Genomic DNA, 23652 nt, shown 5'->3' with positions numbered 1-23652 from the left:
CTCAATAAAATTTTGTTCCAATGAGTGCATTGCACACATACTGGATTATAAAATTTAATCCTACTTGCCAAACAGTCTCTTTTAATATTTATAGCCTTCTGCATTATTGATAACATTTTAAACTGACCTCTTGGAAACATTTAATCCAAAAATTGCTGTGTTAAAATATTGAGCACTGGTGGCACAAATTCAATAATAATAATATCTAATTAAGATAAGAAAGTGCGTTATGCAAATATAGATGATCATATTAGAGGCTGTATTGTAATTAACCGGATGCTTGAGAAATTCTTAGAAGCAAAAGTGACAGCATGCATGAACTGTAAGACCTAAGCTGGTCTGCCTAATTTCCTTTCTGTTGTGATGCCAAAGATTTCACATGATCTCTGACGTTCCCAGCACTTCATTACTCAGGATCCTCTCTACATTATCCCAATCTTTCTAAATTCTGTGGCTTTTCCATGCATGCACTGCCCTTTCTGTGAAGATATTTTCTAATAGAGTTACCCCTCCCTTTTCTTCCTTTCTGCCTCTTGTTTTAGGGATTTCTTTCTGCTGAAAACATTCGGATACATCTTTACAACTTTAATCAAACAATACAGACTTTTTCAATCTAAAGAGAGTGTAAATTGTTGCTAGAAAATAAGTGTAAGAAATACCCCCAGCCAGATGTACTAAAGGGTTTCTCTTGCCTTGCGTCTATGGGGAAAATGTTCAGTATATACAGCATTAGATCCAGAATTAGATGCACAAATGGCATTGCATTTAGATGTCCAGTGATTTGAAAATTACATCTAGATTTCTAAATGAAAACCGTCCTACCAAACCTTCTACCCTCACCCTTAAATATTATAACTAATTAGATGTACACATGTGGGTATTTCAAAATGGTTTCTCTGTGAGGGTAAACAAGATTGACATTTAGGATTGCACGCATAGCATAGTCAATAAGATTGTTGGCAGGATGAGAATTTAGTGGCCTGGAAGATTATGCCCTGGGTGATTTTATTGTTGCCTATATTTATAACAAGGAAACAATTTTGTGCCTTTTAGAGAGGGTTATACTGTTTTAAATGATATTTTTAGGATAATGGGCTGTTGCTGTAAGGTATTATCTTGTTAAATACAGTCATCCTTTCCTGTCTGTCTATTTCAGATTGGCAGTTGCACTAATCAGATGGGTCAGATTGCCATTGTCTCACTGCAAAATTGCAGTCCCAAGGTCATTGAATGTTTCAATGTAGAATCGCGCATCCTTTGTATGGTCTACATCCCTGAAGATGAGAAGCAAAGAGAATTAAATCAAGCTCCTGATTCAGAAAATGAGGCCCCGAAAGCTTCAGATATCCCCACAATATGTCTGGGAATGGAGGAAGGAAGGTAATGCTTTCAGTATGGAAGTGTATTCATTGCACTGCAGCTTGCCTGATAGAAGCAAAGGAGGCCATGAACTGCATTATTTTAGTGTTGTGCATTTGACAAAGCAAATATATTACACAGGGATACAATACATTCATGCAACATGTTTGGATAATAGAAATGCCCACCCCTCCAAGGCTGAGTATCACTTTACCCTTATAATTGTGGTTGAACTTATTTTTTCTTGGTGTAAATAAAATCAGTGGGAGGAGGGGGTAATTTTCAAAGTCATTTACATTCATAAAATGAGGCTGAGTGCTTGTAAACATATGTGCATAAACTGGTTATGTGCATATTTTTATGTGAATTGAGTAGAGTTTAGTTTATTAAACTTGATTAACCTTCTTTCAGGAAATAATAACAGTGGCAGCTTGCACCGCCGTGCTCTCTCCCCCCTCCCCCTTTACCTTACCACCATCCATTAAACACACATACTCCAGTATTGGTGAAAATAGGCCGCAGCTTTTATTAATTATTAATATAAAACCAAAATTTCGGTACCCGAGTATTAGTGCGTTCGTCAAATATTACCATACCGGGCTTCGTACCGGCGTCCGCCATTTTAGCCAGTCCGCCATACGCTCTGACCGGCCCCCCGCCATGTCCAAGCCATGGGGCCATCGCCCGGGCAGCCCACGCCCACCTCTACGCACTTTCTTTCACCTGTGACCACGGTTTGTCCACCGTGTCCTCCGGGCCCCTCCTGGCCCCCCCCTAACTCGGGTACCCCCGCCAACCCTGATTACTGCGACAATTGTACATTTGGCAATTCTCTTGCTAACATTATCTTCTGACTATCTCCTTCTTAATGTCCCTCGTCCCCCCTCTCTTGCTCTTAGTTGGGTGGGTGGGTGGAAACGCGAGCGCCGGCCAGCGAAAAAGGGCCTGGTCCGGCGCTCGCCCTGCCTTTAAGTCCCGAGGTCTCGCGAGATCTCGGGCCCGAATTCGCGCCCGAAGTCCCGCGAGACCCCGGGCCAGGATTTGCGCGCATGCGCCCGCCCACCCGATGACGTCACCGCGCCGCAGCACGATGACGTCATCGCCCTCGATGCGCCGGCCCGCGAGGCCTCCGGCCGGCTCCGGTGCTCCCTCCCTCGCAGCGTTGCTTCCAGCCCGCCCCCCTCCACCCGGCCGCCGAGGTAGGACGACTCCGCGGGTGGGGGGGGCAGTCGCTCTGCCGGCAAGCGCCCTGTTAAGGGGGCCCTCCCCGCAGGCGCTTGTCGGTCCTTTATTAAAATAGTTTACACAACTAAAAAGTATATAATACATACTAATACAGCCAACTAAAAATATAAAATGCATGATGCAACATAATAAAATAACAATGCAAGTCATTCTAGGAGGCAGAGTTGGAACAGAGTCTACAGTTAACATGCATTTTTTTTAATTTAAAAAGAATGTGTGGAACTCAGGCCCTCCAAATAAGAATATGTGTAACTTTACGCAAGTGAATGTGCATGCAAAATCTACCAGGTGCCCCAAGTATTTTCAGAATGACTTACACGTGCAGGTTCACTTTGAAAATGCATTACCACTATGCAGGCTGTTTAAAAATTACCTACCTTGAGGTCAGTATTCAAAACTAAACATTTAAATGGATAACTTGGAGTTAGAGGAATAACTTGAAGTTAGAGGGATAATTTGTGAGTTATCCATCTTAAATGACTTTGAATATTGACCTCATTAGGTCTAATAACCTTAGATGTAAACATGGGAAATATGAGCGGGAAAAATAGGAAGTTTGATGCATATGAACACATTGAAATACACGCTCAAAAAAGGAACCTTCGTTCAATGAATAAAGGCCTCCTCAAAATTCCTCACGCAAAAATCACAAATCTAGTATCAACCCGAGAAAGAGCTACATCCATCGTCAGCCCATCTCTATGGAACTCCTTACCTCTCGATCTAAGAACTCAATTTGACACCAAAACTTTCAAAAAAGACTTAAAAAACCTGGCTTTTTACCAGAGCCTTCTCAGGTGATCTTAACCACCAGCACCATCAAACTCCCAACCAGACAACTCAAAAGAAAACAGAAATACTGCCCAATCAACCCTCGATGGAACAATAAAACCTTGAACTCTACAATATACATCTATGAACTTTTTTACCTATATAAACTTACCCCCTTTAATCCCCCAATGTTACTCAACTTTATTGAAACTCTTTGTTAAAACTCTATTGTTACTCTCCTAATTTTCCTGCCCTGTAAACAGTTATGATGGCAAAACCGAATATACGGTATACAAAACATGTTAAATAAATTAAATAAATAAATATGTTTTTATAACTGTACTTAAAGATGAAAATACTCATTATATATTTCTCCACATTCTTGAAAGGTACTTAAGTTTCAGTGGGGAGAGCAGGTCAGGTTTCTCTACCTATCAAAGATAGGTAAAGTTACCTAATCCATCTTGGAATATCTGTACTGCATTGTGTTCTTTAGAAACTGCTTAAACTGTTTAAAACATATGGATGTCCATGTGTTTAACGGTGATGAAAATATATTGTCATAGTCTAAGACCCCGTTTAGATTTGTGTATTTTATGTCTGTTAATCTTTTGCAGTTTTTCCTTTGATATTAATTTTGTGCATCAGATTACCTCATAATTGTGCAAGCAAAAATATTGACTGTGTATATACAAATTTTCACTGTGAGCCTGATTATTCAAAAATGGCTGAGTGTCTGAACTTAGGGCCTTAAGTTTAGCTCCTAAAGTTTTGTCTGAATGTAGGTGCTTAACTTCAATAGTATGCACTTGAAACTGAAGCTCTTAAATTTAGGCCAGCCATTGAATCTCCTAAGTCGGATGTCTAGCGCTGGAATTCAGTGTTGGGCCCTAATTTCATTCTCCTAACCTGGCCCTTCTCCCATTAAGGTGCCTACATTTAGGCACTCAGCAGGATGGGGGAGGGGGAGAGGAAATTTTAGCAAGCTAGATCTAGGAACCTAACTTAAAATTAGGCACCTACATCTTTTTAATAACAGGCTCTATATTGCTAGTCAAGTGCAATTTATTATTTTCCCTAATTTTCCCAGTTTTCTTTTTTTTTAACAGATACGCTCAAATTTTCCATATTTAACCATCTATATGGGGTTAATTTTCAAAAGCATTTATATATTTAAAATGGCTTTTTGAAAATTATCCCAGTGCTTGTATACATGAAAATACACATGGAAACAATTTAACTCATACTTACTTGAAAGAGGTGTTCCTGGGATGAAGGAGTTGAATGGGGAAGTCATTTACATGCTACTTGTGATTTTCAAAAGTATACACATAATGTAGGTGTACACGTTTACACCTGCTCACAAACAGGTGAAAAAGTGTGCATGCATGTTGCACAAGGGTATACGTGCACCTGCTAAGTTTTTTTTGTAATCAATCCATTACATTAATTCTTTCTTGAGTGCCCAAAGCAATTGTATTGAGTGCCCATAGTAATATGTAAGCTCACAGCCACGTCTCCTAGGCACCAGATGCATTTGAGCGTTAGGGATGCACAATTTCTTCCTGGCGTGACCCTTTTAACGCACCAGTCCCTTAACCCCCACTCCCACAGGGTTATCAGACATCCAGGATTCAAAAATCCAGAATCAATTGGATAATAGTAGGTTCTGGCAGAATAAGACCTGTGACAGACATGCAAAGTGAAAATAACATAATCAATCAGCTCAAAAAAAACAGAAAAGTTTCCTAGGAAGTGCAACAGAGCAAGGGAGAAAAATTGGAAAGCTATGACTACAAATTTTCACAGTTTGGGCATTAAAATCCCAGACCTGCAGGCCTTAATGTTGGAGGCAGACTTGGACATTGTTGCTGTCATGGAGACATGGTTCACGGATTCTCATGACTGGGAAATGCCCATACTGGACTACAACTTGTTAAGGAATGACAGGACAAAAAAGGGGGAGGAGTAGCAAGCACATTATGACAAAAATAATATCCAAGCAACTGAACTGCAAGGAAAGTGGGGTAGAGAAGAAGCATTATGGGCCGTCCTGAAAAAAGATGACTGTTCATCCATTGTTACTGGAGTGGTGTACAGGCCTCTGACTCAAATGGAAGAACTAGACAGAGATCTGATCAAAGACCTTATAAAGGTGGGAAAGAAGGGGGAAGTGTTGATTGTTGGTGACTTTAATCTGCCGGACGTGGACTGGAGAATCCCTTCTGCAAAATCAAACAGAAGTAGAGAGAGAGTGGTTGCTCTGCATGGCACTCTGTTCAAACAAATGGTAATGGAACCCATGAGGGAGGGAGTTATACTTGACCTAGTGCTCACTAATGGGGCTAATGTCTCTAATGTCTGGGTGGGTACCCACTTCAGCACCAGTGATCATCAAACAGTATGGTTTGATATTGCAAATAGGATCCAGAGAAGTATCACAAAGACCCGAGTTTTGAACTTCAAAAAAAACAGACTTTGTAGAAATGGGGAAATATCTGGAGGCAGAACTTGAAGACTGGGAGAAAATGGGAGAGGTCGAACAATAGTGGGCCAAACTAAAAGGAGCAATTACAAAAGCAACAAATCCGTATATTAGAAAAGTAAACAAAAGTAAGAGAAATAAGAATCCAATCTGGTTCACAAAGGAGGTGGATGATGAAATAAAAGCAAAAAATGCAGCTTTTAAGAAATATAAAGAATCTCAAAAAGTAGAACACAGGGAGGATTATCTGGCAAAACTGAAGGAGATGAAAAAAGTAATCAAGAACGCAAAAAGGCAGAGAAAAGGATTGCCAAGGAGATAAAGCAAGGTGACAAAACATTTTTCATATATATCAGAGAAAGTTACATAGTGGTATAGTGAAATTGAAAGGGGATAAGGATCAATGGGTGGAGAGAGATGATGAATTAGAAATATTAAACAAATACTTCAGTTCAGTGTTCACTAAAGAAGACCCTGGAGAAGGACTGTCACTTGTTATCAAGACTGTAGAAGGGGGTGAAGTAGATGAAACTCCATTTACGGAAGATAATGTATGGGAAGAGCTAAGAAAACTGAAAGTGGACAAAGCCATGGGGCCTGATGAGGTTCACCCCAGAATACTGAGGGAACTCAGAAATGTGCTGGCGGGTCCACTGTGTGACCTGTTCAATAGATCTTTGGAAAAAGGTGTAGTGCCTAATGACTGGAGAAGAGTGGTGGTAGTCCCGCTTCACAAGAGTGGGAGCAGAGAAGAGGCTGGAAACTACAGGCCAGTTAGCATCACCTCAGTGCTGGGAAAATTAATAAAGACTCGGCTGAAGGAAAGGATTGTGAACTATCTACAATTTGGTGGGTTGCTCAACCAGAAGCAGCATGGAGTCACCAAGGGAAGGTCCTGTCAGATGAATCTAATTGATTTCTTTGATTGGGTGATTAGAGAACTGGATCAGGGAAGAGCGCTTGATGTAATTTACTTGGATTTTAGTAAAGCTTTTGATACAGTCCCACACAAATGAGAAGCTTGGGAGTCAGCTCCAAGGTGTTGGCGTGGATTACAAACTGATTGACGGATAGAAGACAATGGGTGATGGTAAATGGAACCTACTCTGAAGAGAGAATGGTGTTAAGTGGAGTGCCATAGGGATCATTGTTGGGACTGGTTCTGTTCAGTATCTTCGTGAGGACATTGCAGAAGGAATAGAAGGTAAAGTGTGTCTATTTGCAGATGATACTAAGATCTGCAACAGAGTGGACATGCCGGAAGGAGTACAGAGAATGAGACGGGATTTAAGGAAGCAGGAAGAGTGGTCGAAGATATGGCAGCTGGGATTCAATACCAAGAAATGCAGAGTCATGTATCTGGGGTATAGTAATCCGAAAGAACTATATGCGTTGGGCAGTGAAGGGCTGATGTGCACGGAGAAGGAGAGAGCCCTTGGAGTGTGTTGCATCCGTCGGTCGCAGACAGCTGCGACCGCTGTGCCTCACCTCTCTTCTGCCTTTCTCCTCCTCCATGGGAAAGATGGCTGCCTCCGGTGCTGAGTGCCAAAACCTTCGGCGTCTTCGACACAGCATGGGCATCTCCATCCACCATGCTTCTTCCTGTGGCCTCCTAGGGCCGCGCGCGCACGCTTCCTGCGCTTAACAATACGTCATGGGGGGAACCTCGGGGGCATCCCCACCGCATGACATCAGTTCCTCCAGGTATTTAAGCCTCCGCTCTGCTCCAATTCAACTAATTAGCTAGGACTTCGGTTTTGCTATTCTGACTGCTTCTAAGCTGCTCACTTGGATTCCTCGCTACCCTCCGGGGTATCTCATTACTGCAGAAGCTCTGGGCACCAGCTCCTCGGGGGCCTCTCGCTTCTATCTACCCTTAAGTGTTCTACTACATAACCTAAGACAACCACTCCTCGGTGGTCTTATCTACTTTCTTTCAGGATTCCTCAGCGCTCCTAAGTACTCATTCCTCGAGGTCCTAGATACTCGCTCCTCGGGTCCTTTCCTTCACCCAGCTACCAAGGAGGATTCCTGCACTGCCTCTCTGTGAGTACCTCTACGCTCCAGCTTTCCATTTCCACCCTTCAAGTTTGACTTATCCTGCTCTGCGGAACTCTACCAACCTTTGCTACATCCAGATGAGACCATCTACATCTGAGACTGTCTGAGCATATTGGAATATCGCTGAACTACAGTGCTATCCATTTCCTGCGCAAGTATCATCTACCTACAGCAGTACAATAAAAGCTTTCCTCCTCAGTGTCTGCTTTCTGAGTCTAGCCTATCGCTGTGGTTCCCCACGGGGCCCCTGTTTTCATTTGTTTTTGCGGCGCTTACTCTTGGGGTGCCTACTTTTTGTGTGCATAAAATTTGTGCGGTTGAAAATTTTCAGTGCGAGCTGGCTGGATGCACATTCTCAGTCAACTGACGAACTAATGGTGCTGGTGAATAAGAAACCTAAGGGCCTTTCTCTCTGTGTTGCCTGTCATATTCGGGCATCTGAGCCTCATGTGCCCTCTAACGTGTCAGCGCTGCTCAGAGGCTCAGGGAGAATTGTCTTCATCTGATTTTGCAGCTGATAATGGATCGCTAGGGCCTTCCGTTCTTAGACCTGTTGGTAACTTCTTGCAATGCGAAGGTTTCTCGTTTCTTCAGTTGCAGGAGAGATTCAAAGTCCTTGGGTATTGATAATCTCATACAAGTCTGGCCAGAAGAGACTCCCCTCCCCGTGGGAGGAGTCATCGCCACTTCGACCAAGAGTCCACATTATGCCACAAACCCAACAGGATGATAGTGTCTAACGACCTGAAGTCGATGAAGCAGTGTGACACGGCGATACCCAAAGCCAGAAGAATGCTAGGCTGCATAGAGAGAGGAGTATCTAGTAAGAAAAGGGAAGTGATAATCCCCTTGTACAGGTCCTTGGTGAGGCCTCACCTGGAGTACTCTGTTCAGTTCTGGAGACCGTAAATTAAAGGAGGCAGATAAGATGGAGGCGGTCCGGAGAAGGGCAACCAAAATGGTGGGTGGTTTTCATCGGATCACTTATGAGGAGAGGTTGAAGAACCTGAATATGTATACCCTGGAGAGGAGTAGCAAGGGTGATATGAATCAGACCTTCAGATACTTGAAAGGTTTTAATGATCCATGGTCGTCAACAAACCTTTTCCTTTGGAAACAATTTAGTAGAACTAGGGGTCACGATTTGAAACTCCAGGGAAGACTTAAAACCAATGTCAGGAAATATTTCTTCACTGAGAGGGTGGTGGATGCCTGGAATGCCCTTCTGGAGGAAGTGGTGAAGACTAAAACTGTGAAGGATTTCAAAGGGGCATGGGATAAACACTGTGGATCCCTAACAGGCTAGTGGATGGGAATACATTAAAAGGCTTAATTGGCACGGAGCAGCAGTTTCTACCCTTAAGAGAAACATGGAATTAACCTGCACGGAGCAGCAGTGACTGCCTTAGGAAGCTTGCTGGGCAGACTAGATGGACCATTTTGGCCTTTTTCTGCTGTCATTACTATGTTACTATGTAACTATAGCATCGGGCACCCAGGAGAGATGGCTGTGCATGTGTTTTATTGCATCAGCCTATATTTCTTTAAGCATGCCTGCTTATGCTAAACAGTAACATAGTATGAGAAGAACCTCATTAATAATTACTATGCTATATACTAAGCCCACAGTACCAGAAGTTAAATTTCACACATCCCCTTAATATATGAAATTTAACTTCTAGTCTGGAGCACACTAGTTGGTCTATATTCAGTCACCATGTGGCTCAGCTAGTTAGCTGGATAAACTTATCTGGCTAACTTAGCCTATATATTCAGCAATGCAGCCACACTGCTAAATATATCCAGCTATCTTAAAGTTAGCAGAGTAAGTTTATAAGCTAACTTTAGGACAGGTGTATGGGCCGACCAGAGTTAACCGGATAAATTATCCGGCTAACTCTGAATATTGGTGTTAGCCGGATATTTTATCTGACTAACCCAGTTCCTCCCCTTTATGTCCATTCTCCTCCCACCACTTAAGATAAGTTGGAATATTTAAACCAAATATTTTAACCATGCCATTTAGCTGGATAAGTCGGAACTTAACTGGTTAAGTGACGCAAAGTATTGGCTTCTATGAGTTTATGAAGGGATTGCACCCCCAGACAGAGTTCAAACTGGTGCGTTAGCTGTGGAATAGGAGAGAAGATCTGCATGTCATCAATTTAGTACATTGGACAATTTAGTAAAGACTGATGTAGCAAAAAAGTGCAGTAACAGCATTATGGCCTACTTTAGCATTTTATTGCTTGATAATTCCTCCTAGTCTGGTCATTTGCAACAACAGTCCAGTGGCTGAGAGCCGTGCACCAGGGTTCCTTCCAGGATCCAGTATCATGGGCTGTAAATTGGGCCCAAGAAGGAGTTGCCTTTAGCAATGATCGACGTCTCTCCCCTCCAAAGGCTGTGTGTGCTGTCTCCACAGCGTCCATCGCCCCAGCTAACTGAGGATTCGGAAGGCCCAATCTGGGAATCAAACGGAGGACCTTCCATGTGGCAGTGTACAGCCATCGGGTTGGCCCACATATTTTTAAATACATAGACCCCCTTTGTTATGAAGTGTGGGTAGTTGAATCGAGGTAACTGTGACAGTGTTTGTAATCTTTTCATAGACATTGAAAGTGAGGAGTCTAAGAAACTTCTCTCCTTGTATGCTGTGCAGAACTCAGCAGCATGAAATTGAACTGATATTGCTTTTCGAAGAAGCTCATTTTTATTCCTTACTTGATGGAATGTTACAATTTCAGATTAGTTCACCTTTAGGAGCCAAACTACAGTACTTTAAGTCACTGGAGTTTTTATTTATAGATACAACCTTGTTTTCCCCATTCCTTTCATTCCACTCCATTAGCGACCCCAGTGCTTAAAAAGAGAATTATTTCCTATTCAGTTGCCTCCTTCCTCCTGGTCAGGTGATTCTCCTTTTCTAAGATTCCAGATTGAAGGTTCCTCCCTAGTGTTTTGTTATAGCATTAATAATAACTCCTTGTTTTTTCAGCATGTTAAACAGCAATCAATCCCTATTTTCCAGCAATTTCCATGACAACAGTGGCCGTGATGTTGCCAGAAACAGAAACACTCTACATGTACATTCAGGGAGATCCTCAGGTGCATTGAGATTAGTTTCTACAATTAGCCTCACTCCTCAGCTGTTCTGACGTCTCTTGCAATAGTTCTCCAGATGGGATATTTTTATGCATACACCATGACAGGAACAAACCTCACTCATAAAGCAGGATATGTTGGATACAATCTCATTCTCTCAAATGTACTACTAATGCTCACTTCAATATTTGCATTGTGCCAAAGAGAGGTTGCTTCTGGAGTTCATAAGATGTAATATATATAAGCAACATGTGTCCTTGTAAAAGACTTCTGGGTCACTTTAAAAGGTAGAAAGCAGATGGGTTCTGTCCTTCTGGTTCGGATCATCTTGATAGAGAGGTGCATCATTTTTGACTCAAAGGTACTTTTCTCCTACGTCTCTTCACTTACCAAACCATCTCTTCCCACCATTCCAGACCACCAAGCACTCAACAAAGCCAATGAACTCGCCAATTATTTCAAGACAAAAATCTCCAACCTTACCTATTCTCTCTCAACCAACAGCCTCCCCCCCCAATACACCATTTCATAACCCTGCCTCAACAAAACTCGAGTCTCGAGTCATTTGAGCCCACCTCTTCTCTTGAGATAGAAAATACCCTCAAGAAACTCAAACCATCCTCCCACCCATCAGACCCATTACCGACAAACCTACTCGCCATCCCGAACACCATCTCAAAACCAATTTCTGAAATTATTAACACATCTCTATCTCAAGGCTTAGTACCTAACCAGTTAAAATTGGCAATCCTCAAACCTCTGCTAAAAAAATACTAACGCCTCTCTATCGGATCCAGCTAACCTCCGACCAATCGTAAACTTACCTCTCATTGCCAAATTGATGGAAAAAGTTGTCAACAAGCAACTGTCAGAATATCTGGAAGATCAGGGGAGAAGAAAAACTGATACTTCACGCATATCCAGCATAGCTCTCTGCTTCAACGGCAGGGAAGAAGAAAAACTGATACTTCACGCATATCCAGCATAGCTCTCTGCTTCAACGGCAGGGGAGAAGAAAAACTGATACTTCACGCATATCAAGCATAGCTCTCTGCTTCAACGGCAGGGAAGAAGAAAAACTGATACTTCACGCATATCCAGCATAGCTCTCTGCTTCAACGGCAGGGGAGAAGAAAAACTGATACTACACGCATATCCAGCATAGCTCCCTGCTTCAAAGGCAGGGGAGAAGAAAAACAACCAATAAGGGCTGAATAACATAGTCTGGGTAAAACAAATAAGCATGAGTGTAGCTTGCTTATTGCGGCGGTTACTTCCCCTTCTACCCCTAACTAATCAAGCTTGATATTTCACTTGGATGCAGCTCCATCACTGCTCTCTACATTAATGGTGGGGGTGGAAGGGAAATAGAACCAAAGAGCTAAGAGAAAACAGATAAGTATGAGAAAAAAATGTGTGAAGCTTGCTGGGCAGACTGGATGGGCCGTTTGGTCTTCTTCTGCCGTCATTTCTATGTTTCTATAACATTCTGTCTCCGGCTCAGTATGGCTTTCGCAAATCCCTAAACACCGAATCTCTCCTACTATCACTCACGGACACCATCCTCGTAAACCTGGAGAAAAAACAATCCTACCTGCTTGTTCTTTTAGATTTGTCTGCAGCTTTTGACACGGTAAAACACACAATACTTATAGACCAACTAGCCAACATAGGCATCAAAAGCTCAGCTCTCAGTTGGTGTAAGTCCTTCCTGAGTAACAGGTTCTACAAAGTCAGGATAAACAACAAGGAATCTCATCCTGTCCTTACAGACCAAGGAGTCCCTCAAGGATCTTCACTTTCACCCACCCTCTTCAATATCTACCTTCTCCCTCTCTGCCACCTACTCGCAAACCTTAAGCTTACCCATTACCTCTATGCGGATGACATACAAATCCTTATCCCGATCACAGAATCCCTTCAAAAAACTATTACATATTGGAATGACTGCCTTCAGCCAATCAAAGACCTACTCTCTAGCCTCAACTTAGTTTTGAACGCCAATAAAACAGGAATGCTCATTATTTCCCATGACCCCACCACCATCTCATCAAGCTCCTCTCGATCAACAAGCTCAAACATCAATTTCTCATCTGAAGTCAGGGATCTAGGAGCCTGACTAGAGAACAATCCAAACCTTAAAAAGTTTATAAACACTACCAAAAAGGACTGCTTTTACAAACTGCAAGTCCTCAGAAAGCTAAAACCCCTCCTTCACCTCAATGACTTCTGGCTAGTACTGCAATCCATCATACTATCTAAGATCGATTATTGCAACTCCCTTCTACTCGGACTCCCCACAAATACTATCAAACCCCTACAGATGGTTCAAAACGCCGCCGCCAGAATCCTCACAAACTCCAACAAAAGAGAACATATCACTCCAATCCTCCGTAACCTTCACTGGCTTCCTATCAAACATAGGATCCTCTTTAAAGTTCTCACAATCATCCACAAAGCGACACACAACCTCGCCCCCATCATGTTAAGCACACAACTTCAACCTCATACATCTTCCAGACCCATCAGAAGCGCATAAAAAGGCACACTGTATGCCCCGCCTGCAAAAACTTCACTAAGGAAACGAGCACTATCTTCAGCAGGCCCCCACCAATGGAACGCGCTCCCCCCAGATCTACGACTGGAACCAAGTCATCAAGAGTTCAAAAAAAAGCTAAAAACCTGGCTCTTCCGCCAAGCCTTCCCAGACACTTATACCACCTAGATGCTTTGATAAACTCAATCATGGGCTACCTCGTTGAGTTATCTTATTCGAACTCTCTCGATCGGTCTCTGCTACTGGTCAGTCTTCCACTCAATTCATCTAAATGTACTCTTTCAGGTCATAGGACTACGTTATATCACTATTCTCATCTTTTGTCCCTGCCCCCCCCCCCCTTCTAAAGGATCTCTCCCCGCCCTTTTTCTACAAAATATACTTCCCCTCCTTTTATAACTTGAAAACTCTTTTAGGCAGTTCCCAGGACTAATGCCTATAACAGATTTCAGCTCAGAGTGATTTATTCAAGTTTTTGTACTCTTATTCTATATATTCCATAGTCATTCACGTTGACCCGTCCCTTGTTCCCCTATTAAAGCTACTTTGCTCAATTGTTTTCTTTGTAACTGTACTATTATACCGAGTTCAAATGTTTCTTGTAACTATACTATGTTCAATCTGTACCTTGTTCTATTGTTCCATGTAAAGCCCCCGCTCCCCCTTTTTTTGGGCGTTTCACTGTTCTATGTAAACCGGAGTGATTTGTATTTCATACAAGAACCTCGGTATATAAAAATTAAAAATAAATAAATAAATCATGGGTTTCCTTGACCTGGATCAAAATCTATAAAAATAATGTGCATAGAGTGAAGAATATGCTTGGGTCAGGTTAGAGAGGTGGTGGGAAGAGTGCTGAAACAAGGCTGGGTAAGTGAGAAGAGAGTGCTGGGACTGGACTGAGGCAGAGGGTTTAGGGTGTGCTGGGGTCGGGCTGAAAAGGGGGATGTCAGAGTGTGCTGAGGCTGGGCCACTGAGAGGGAAAGAGAGTTCTAGGAATGGGTAGGGATCCAGATGTGCTGGGGTGTGGCTGGGGAAAGGGGGTCAGAGCATGCTGGGATTCATCCAGGGGACAGGGGGGCTCCAGAATATGCCCTACAACATAATGGCACTGGCTTCAGGTTTACTGGCAGCCATTTTTCAAAACCGGAGGCGTGGGGCAGGAGCAACTGAATGACCTATGGACCCATGATTGGATAAGGGCTGGGGCTGAGGGACATTGGGGAGGTCCTGGAGGCTGGGGGGGGGGGGATTGGCTGAAGGAGTTTGGTGGGCAGGGGTTGGGGGTACTTCAATTTCCTTGGGATTTTCGGAGAGAGGGGAAGATGTCATTTGATGTGTCTTTCCTTTTGGGTAATGGGATGTGGCAGAGGCAGTGTGCTGGGGCCAGTTTGGGAAGGGGGATGGGAGTGTGCTGGGCCTGAATGAGGGACAGGTGGGGGGGCTCAGGATTGTCTGAATCTGTTTTTTTTTTTGGGGGGGGAATACTCAATAATGTGCTGGTGTCAGGTTAGGGAAGGGGTACCGAGAATGTGCTGGGGGCCAGGCTGGTTAGGGGGGAAGGGAGTGCTGAGATCAGGTTGGGACAGGGGATCAGAGTGTGTTGGGGGATGGGCCAGAGAGGTGGAAAGGAAGGAAGGGTATGCTACAGTCAGGCTGGTGAGGGAGTCAGAGTGTGCTAGAGTATGCCGGCGGTCAAGCTGTACAGCGGGGTCAGAGTGTACAGAAGTTGGAAGTCCTGGGGTCAGCTTAGGGAGGAGGGATCAGGCTGGAGAGGTGAGAAGGAGTGCTGGGATCAGGCAGGTGAAGGATATGCTGGGGTTAAGATGGGAAAGGAGAAGGGAGGTCTGGGGTCAAGCTGGAGCAGGTGATCAATATGTACTGGTGTCATACTGGGGAAAGAGAAGGGATGTTGGGGTCAGGTGGGACAGGGAGGGGGGGGGTCAGTATGTGCTGGATCTGGGCTGGGGAGCAGAGGTGAGGAGTATGTGCTGGGGTCAGATTAGGGAGAGCGGTGGTGAGTGTGCTGAAGCCAGGCGGGGTAGGTGAGAAGATTGGGATTGGGCTGGGGAGGTGTTAGGATGTGCTGGGGTCTTGCTGAGGAAGTGGGGGGGGGGGGGGGAGGGAGTGCTAGGGTGGAACGTGAGAAGGAGGATCAGTGTGCTGGGAATAGGTTGAGCACAAGCTGAGTAGAAGGGAAGGAAGTGCTAGGGAAGGGCTTTCTAGGATCAAACAAGGGTCAGGGTGTACTGTGGTCAGTCTGGGGAGGGGGTCAGTGTGCTGGTGTTGAGCCAGTAAGGAGGGTTGGGGTGGGGAAGGGGCTCTGAGTTTTCTGGGGTCGGGCTAGGGTGTTGGTTTAGGGAAAATATCAGTGTGTGCTGGAATTAAACTGGGAGGAGTCAGAATATGCTGGTGTTAGGTTGAGGGAGGGGTTCCAGAGAGTGCTGGGGCTGTGCCAGTTAGGGGGGGAGTGGGAAAGAGAGTGCTAGGGTGAAGCTGGAGAAGGAGGATGAGTGTGCTGGGGCCAGGCTGAGCACAAACTGAATAGAAGAGGAAAGAAGTGCTGGGGTAGGGCTGAGGAGAGTGGAAGGGAGTGCTGGCATCAGCCTAGGGAGAACAGTGAATAGGAGCTCCAGGGAATTTCGGTGGATGTTAGCTATTTTAGAAAGTTTTTTCTGCTTTTACTCTCTACCTTAGTCAGAAATGGAAGGAGGGGCATAAATATAATGAAGGCACTGGTGATATGGATAAACCATTCTAATCTTTGGATGTTAGGCTGGTTTAAGGGTACAAAAGTGAGGTGCCTCCATACTCACCACCCACTAAAGAATAACGTGGCCCTGTGAAGCAGGGTTGCTCTCCCTGTGAGTCCACATAGCAAGACTAATTCTTATTTTATCGGAAATGTTCTCTTAAGTTTAAAATTACTCAAATACTCAAACACATTAAGCCACCACTCTTTTCCGTACAGTACTTCAATCCCTGATTCTAACTGGGTTAGACTACTGCAACTCTCTCTACTTAGGTCTGTATCAATCTGCCCTAAACCCACTTCAATTCGTACAAAATGCTGCAGCATGGCTTCTAACTGCAAACTACATGATCACACATCCCCAATTCTCTTTCATTTACACTGGCTACCAATTAAATGGTGCATCCAATACAAAACCCTGAGAATAATACCAACTCATGGCTATCTGCTTCTTTACATCTATACACTCCCTGCTATACCTAAGGTCCTCACGTTATTTCTGAAAAGGGGGAGAAAAGCAAGTTTTCTAACAGGGTTCTCCATAGACAGTAGGATGAATTAGCCATGACACATGGGTGATGCTATTTGATGGCACTGAATGGATCCTTCTCTCCTAGCTCATAAAGCTTTTGCTCTATTGAGCATATGCGGGAGTTCCCACACGAGCGCTGCCTCATGAATCCCTCGGTTGACTGCACAGCTAGCTAGGCAGTTGTCTTTCCAGGGAGGCGAGCAAGTATTAGAAACAGAAACATGATGGTAGAAAAAGACTGTACGGGCCATCTAGTCTGCCCGTGAATAAACATGGTTAATACATCCTACTGACTATGCACAACCTGTTTATGGTAAACAAACTTGCTTTCTCTGGTCGTCAAGGACAACTGAATATGACACGTGGGGAGTCCCAAGCTGAGCTTGTGTGGTGGAGCACTTACTGAAACTGCAACCCGGAGCTCTCCATGGAAAGTGGACTACTAGGAGAACAGACTGTTCAAAACTGCTTGATCAAAATTACTGTCACTTCTTGATAGGTTTCCTTTGGTATTTTTTTCAAATCAAGAACTGCTATAATAAATGTAACTTTTTGTTCTTCAAAACTGTGGTGCCCTGAGCACTGTATTTTTTAAATATACAGTATATATATATATATATATATATATTTTTTTTTTTTTGTTTTACTGCATTTCATTTTATAATTAAAATTAGACTTTCCTAGTGACGGAAAGATTTATTGCTGTCATATGCACAGAATTAATTTGACAGCCCCAATTGGTAGTTAGTAAAATTATTAATTTTCTTGTCATACTTATCATGTAAAGAGTTTTATTTTGAATGAAGGACTAGAAAGGTTTGTTAGCATTTCTTTCTTACTTCACTGTGTTTCTTTGTTGTTTTTCCTGGCAGCATTTCTGTTTACAAAAGCTGCCAAGGCTCAAAGAAGGTACGATTGCAGCATTTCTTCACCCCAGAAAAATCGACGGTCATGAGCCTTACTTACAGAGCCCGGTGTCTGTATGCTGGCCTGGTTAACGGGAACATGGCAGTGTATACAAAAGCAGAAGGTAATCATGTGTCAGCAGCTGCAGGAGCTCTTCTGCTGCAGTGCCGCAGATAATCCAACAACAACAGAAATCTTCTCTCTCTCTCTCTGCATATGGATGTGTTTCTCGGGTCTTATTGAGCCATTGCATGGGATTTAATAACTTTATAAGATATGGCAGTAGACTGTTGCATTGTGATTGGCCAGCAAGCTCTCCAGCTGTCTGTATATATTGCCTTTGTAGATATTGGTAGGACTGGCTCAGTTTTTATCCAAGTTCCAGCTGGCTTTTAATGGAAATTAATCATTTTACAATTTTTTCTCCAAGCACTCCTGCTTTTGTTTTAACATGCATTTTATTTCTTTTCCTTTGTCTTGGTTATTATTCTATTTCCAGTACACAGTTATGACCTCCTTATAACATTTTCTCCAGGGGAATTCTGTACAGTTCACAAGCTGGTCGATTTTAAAAGCCCTATGCATGCCAAAGCTGGGAAATATGCGCGTGACTCGGGCCAGCGCGCACCGCGTGGATTTTAAAAAACACACGGGTATCTGCCAGTACGCGCATAAAAAAGTTTTCTGAAAAGGGGCAGGGCGTGGTCAGGACATGGACGGGCGGGACTGCACCATGAAGTCAGCACCTAAGTAGTTATGCGCACAGGTGCGCACCAGGGTCCCCTACCGCGTAACTTTACTTCTGCCATGGACAACGTATAAGCCATGGAAAAAAAAATACTAGGCTAGTCAGCAGGGTTTTAAGGCTCGGGGCTAATAGGGCAAAAGGGAGACAAGTTAGCTGGGGGTTTAGGAAGTCCTCTCATTTACTGGGGTGAACTGGGAAAAAGGCCTTTTGCGTCACCGCGCATACCTACTAAAATTCCCCCCACTTACGGGTGCGAGACGGCCTTCGCGCGCACATGCACGTATCCATATAAAATTGTACGCACACGTGTCGAGTGCAGCTAGCCAATTTTATCACACTTACACGCGCGTATGTTATGAAATCAGTGCATCCATGTGCGTGCACCAGCAAACGCGGCCATGTGCGCATGCACGCGGGTCTTAAGTTTTATTTCAATTTGTTCAGAATTCCCCCCCCCCCCCCCCAATGCACACCCACACAACAATTTATCTCTCTCTCCCCGCAGAATTTATGAGAAACTGTCTTGTGGAAGTGAGGCAGTGTAACAGGCCAGCTCTGGAAGCCAGTGAGAAGAGGAGGAAGCAGTATAGCTGTGCCTACGCCAAGAGTGACAGTTCACAAGCCCACAGGAAAGGAAGAGCTAGAATACATGGCTGGCAAGAAAGCCTTGTACTCCACTATTCTCACAAGACTTTGAGAACAGCAGGGGAGTCAGGGAACCATGCGGCTCTCGCACTCTGAAATCCACAAAGTGCAGGAAGAAGACTGCTTTTTAAGGGAGCCTTGCCTACAGCATGAGTCAGGAGAAGGAGGCACGGGGAACTGTCTGGTAGAAACTTGAGAAGGCTGACAGATGGGAGAGGAAGACTGGGGGAGCAAGTTGGAAAAGTGTGTGAAGAGAGGGCCATGTTAGTGGAGAGACAAACTAGGGGAGGGAACTGTTGAGGGAGATTGGGTTGAAAGAATGTTTGCGTGGGGGGGGGGGGGAGGAATTTATGTATGGGGTTTTTTTTGGAGGGGGAGAGAACTGAGCTGGTGAGAATGAGAGTGAGTGGATGCACAGGGAGAATGGAGGAAGGATGCACAGGGAGAGGAGGAGAGAATATATGTAGGGGATAGTAGACTACTACCTTATGGTCTGATTTTAAGGGATTTTAATTTGGCAATCCATGGCACCCAAGACGAGTTGCAGATAGCGCTGACTTCTTTCAGCTGCTATCATTTGTAGCAACAACCATGGACATCACTGTGTTGCTACAAGTATAGGTAGCTGCAAGAAGTCAGCACTGTCTGCAGTTCCGAGCTCCCTTTGAACTCCATGGATTGCTAAAGTAAAATGATAGAAGCCAGAAACCCTAGTTACGGCACGCTATTAATAAACTCTTGGAGGAATTCTGCAGCAAAAATGTACATATTTTCCATTTTTGAGTAAAAATATTTTCAGTTTAAATTAATTACTACTTAGACTGTGATTAATATTGTATTAATTTGATAAATATAGTATGCAAAATTTTAATATTGTATACAGATTTTTAAATTGTTTTGTGCCAAATTTTAAAATTCTGCTGAATTCCACCAACAGTATTAGAATGCAGAAAATTGCAGCTCAACCACAGTTTATGGATATCAAAGAAGGGTCAAAACAGCAGTGCCGAACAGTGATCGCTGTGTGACATTTCCAGAGGGTGATTTATTTATTTATTTTATTTATTTAGAAACTTTTATATACCGGTATTAGTGGGGACATCATACCGGTTTACATTTGAACAAAAAAAAGGTAATCAGAGGAAGCAGGGAAGAGAAGCTGCATTAGAGCTTGCCAAGGGAGCTCATGCTCCTAGCTAATGCAGGGAGGGTCTATAGAGCATAAGCCACTGGTTTCCAGTGTTATGTTCTTCTGATGGTGAAAGTGGGAAGAGAGACTGGAAATGAGAGTAGGAGAAAGAGATTCTTGAGGGAGAAAAAAAATAGACTGGAAGGGAGGAGAAAGGAGATAGGTTTTAGGAAAATGTTCATATACTTAATCCTTTATATCAAATAGATTTTGTTGGTTTTGACTGCATCATTTAACACTGCTCTTCTCCCTGCAGGTCAGCACCTATTTGAAACTTCCCCTCCACTCTGAGTATTAGATGGGCTGGAAGCAATTGCCTGTAGTTGAATGTAATTGATTCTAACAGTTTACAGCACAAGTAATGTGCGAGCAATAATTTTCTTATTCAGAGACATTTGGGCCCAGAGGCATGTCTCTCTGAATATCTGACCTATTTTATTTCAGACAGATTTATCCCAGACGTGAAAGCCAGTGAGAGGGAGCCATGCACTTTATTTCTCGGCACAAAATCAAAATGTCACCTTGCCTCAGTGTGTCATTTTTAATCATGTAGAGATGACCATTGCTTTTTGCAGCTGCCTCTGCTGCATTTGATGAAAAGAGATGCTGCTGTGAAGAAACCAAAATTTACTGAATTTGCTAAATGCATGGCAGTATTGACTGAGGAGGATGACATTTGTTATTCTTGCAGGATCTGTTTTCTCATTTTTCAGTATAGAATACTTTTCACTGGCAGGTAAATTTTTAAAAGGAGTGCATGTGTGCCCATTGGCACGCGAGCAGAGATAAGCCTAATTTTATATCATGTGTGCAAGTACACATGCATCTTTTAAAATATCCCTGCTGCGGGTATGTGTGTAGCCTATATGTGCATATGTTAATAACATGCTTGCATAAGTGACCTTGTGGGGGGGAGAGAGAGAATGAGAATGTGCCTCTGTTGGAGAGACAATCTGACACTCTATATATCTCCCACTGTAAGAGGGGCACTTTCAACTTAGGGTGGGTTTTTGGGATGGGGTGTTATAAGGCCGACCAATGTAACACCGCCCCCCCCCCCAAAACTCACCCTTAGTTGAAAGTGCCCCCCCTTACAGTTGGAGGTACATAGTGTCATATTCTCTTTCTCTCTTTCTTTTTCTCTTCCCTCCCCCCCCATGTTCAGGCCCCTCTGGTTCCTCGTCCTGTAAGCCCCATACTTGAGCCTGAAACTTGCTCCTCATCAGGAGTAAAGTTACACAGGTAACACGCCAACGCGCGCCATAATCAGCCTTTGCAAAATTCGGGGTTCCGCGGGTAAGTCTTGGCCCCGCCCCTTTTCCGCCTCCTTATTTTTGATGTACGCGTACTTCCCAGCTTCTTAAAATTTGTGATGCTCGCGCACGGCCCACATACGCATGTATGGGGCCGTTTTTGTGTGATCAGCGCTTTTAAAAACAACCTGTTGGTGTGCAGTTTAAAGAGAAATCAAGACTTGCACGGGATTTCCTATGTAGGCGCAAGCCCTGAATTTATCCAGTTTAACTGCTCTTTTTGAAATTTCCATGAAGGCAAAGCACATTGCACAGCCCAAAGTTTGTTTGGATAGGGTGTAAATTGTTTATATGTTCATTAAGCTGAAAAGAAAAGCAGCTTAACAGTGGAATTTGAGATCCTGAAACTATTCATTTTGGAAAAGCATATGTTTTGAGTTATTATAATATTCATGTGTTGAGGATGTAGCATTTCCAACAAGCTAATTCTAGTATTCACCAGCCGAGGGGTGTTGCTGCAGCTGCTAAAATGGAGCATGTCAGACATGTCCCTGTAACATTTAGTGTGTCACCTTTCTATGCTAACCCAGTGTCCCCAGTTTCAGATTAGTCCTTTTCACATAAGTCCTTTTCTCCAGCAATTACACTGGCTCCTGATAAAATGGAGAATAAAATTTAGAATGTTGATTATAATACATAATTTGTTATTCTCAGAGAAACCACGGTTCCTTAATTGGTAAATTCCCACTAGGGCTTTGCATTCAGCCAGCACAAATGTATCGCAGATACCTCTGTTTTAAAGCTTATCGACTTGTACGGTCTCTGAGCAGGGTCTTTTCTACGATGGCACCAGTGTTATGGAATGCCATAGCAGAGCAGTTACGCGTTAAGACTGACCTATGTGCATTCAGGCAACAGTTGAACACTTTGTTTCAGAGAAGCCAATGGATAATAGCTGCAAATGTTTGTGCAACTTTAAATATGTTTTCAATGTATGTGTTATGGTTTGTTTTAGTTGAATTCATTTTATGTATGTAGTCCATGCTGAAGGGATATATAATTTGGAAGTAGCAGAATATGTTTTAAATAAATAAAATTAATACTAGCTCATGGGTTACTTTATATGTCCCGTGGTTGAACGCAGATGGCTTTCACTATTATGCCTTTAGCATACATCCTTATACTAAAAGCCTAAAGTTGTCATATACTGAGGGATTTTTCAGCAAGCTAATGCTATTAACAGTTTTTCAGAATTTAAGGTTATCTAATATTCCAGGACCTCAGGCTAAAAGCCAAACCTTTTCAACTTCCATTCTACTGCATGCAGAGATTTGTATAAATCCCAGAATGCAAAGATACACAGAACTGAATCAGCTTGTCCCCAAAGGCATGATACCATGTGATCATCCTGTTTGGGTATACATATGAATGACATAAAATAGTAACATTTTTATTGCATTAATATATGTTAATGCATATCTTCTTTGTCCAAAGCCATTTACAGGTTTAGGGCCTGTATTTTTCCTCAAAGTCTCAGAATAGGGGAAAAAAGCTTTAGTAAGTAGGCTGTTACTAGGTAATTATTATTACCCAATTATAACTGGCACTTCTTTATGTGACTTGGGAGGATGATAAACTGAGTCATTCCTTCTAGGATTTGAAACTATGTGCTGCAGGTAGAATATATACTGATGTAATAGGCAAATTATTTAAGATAGCAAAGCCATCCCTTGTCATACAAAGTCTAATCATTAGAGCTTCTCTCTTTCTCTCTCTCTCTATATAAAAGTATGTGTACATGTGTGTATCTATATATGTATCTTTAGAAAAGTACAGATAATTATAAAATATAAAATGCAGTGCAAATAGCTACAATATTGAAGCAATTTACATAGTGGTATTCTAAATCCTTTCTTGGCTTTTATACCTAATTGATCCTTCTTTATTGTTTGTAGACCAGTGTACCCCCAAGGCTCTGTTTTAGGCGCATTCAGTCTATCTACCTGCTTCCCTGGGACAGCTCGTTCCATCCGTTAATCTCGGC

General features: G+C 43.1%; 1 protein-coding gene across 4 annotated transcripts in view; it reads left to right on the top strand.

Moving 5' to 3' along the window:
* Positions 1 to 23652, top strand: part of ARHGEF10 (Rho guanine nucleotide exchange factor 10) — a 370273-nt gene that overhangs the window by 276614 nt on the left and 70007 nt on the right. For 3 of the 4 annotated variants that reach the window (XM_029595755.1, XM_029595756.1, XM_029595757.1), the window contains exons 24-25: positions 1157 to 1380; positions 17740 to 17897. In XM_029595755.1, coding sequence (XP_029451615.1) covers positions 1157 to 1380; positions 17740 to 17897 — 382 coding nt within the window. Of the gene's footprint in view, positions 1 to 1156; positions 1381 to 17739; positions 17898 to 19026; positions 19457 to 23652 lie in introns of those variants that run through there. The other variant, XM_029595758.1, reaches the window with a different exon arrangement.

Source organism: Rhinatrema bivittatum, chromosome 3, assembly GCF_901001135.1.
Source record: "Rhinatrema bivittatum chromosome 3, aRhiBiv1.1, whole genome shotgun sequence".
In the NCBI taxonomy this organism is placed as follows: domain Eukaryota; kingdom Metazoa; phylum Chordata; class Amphibia; order Gymnophiona; family Rhinatrematidae; genus Rhinatrema; species Rhinatrema bivittatum.
Note: the sequence above shows the minus strand (reverse complement) of the source record. Positions and strands in the feature narration are given on the sequence as shown.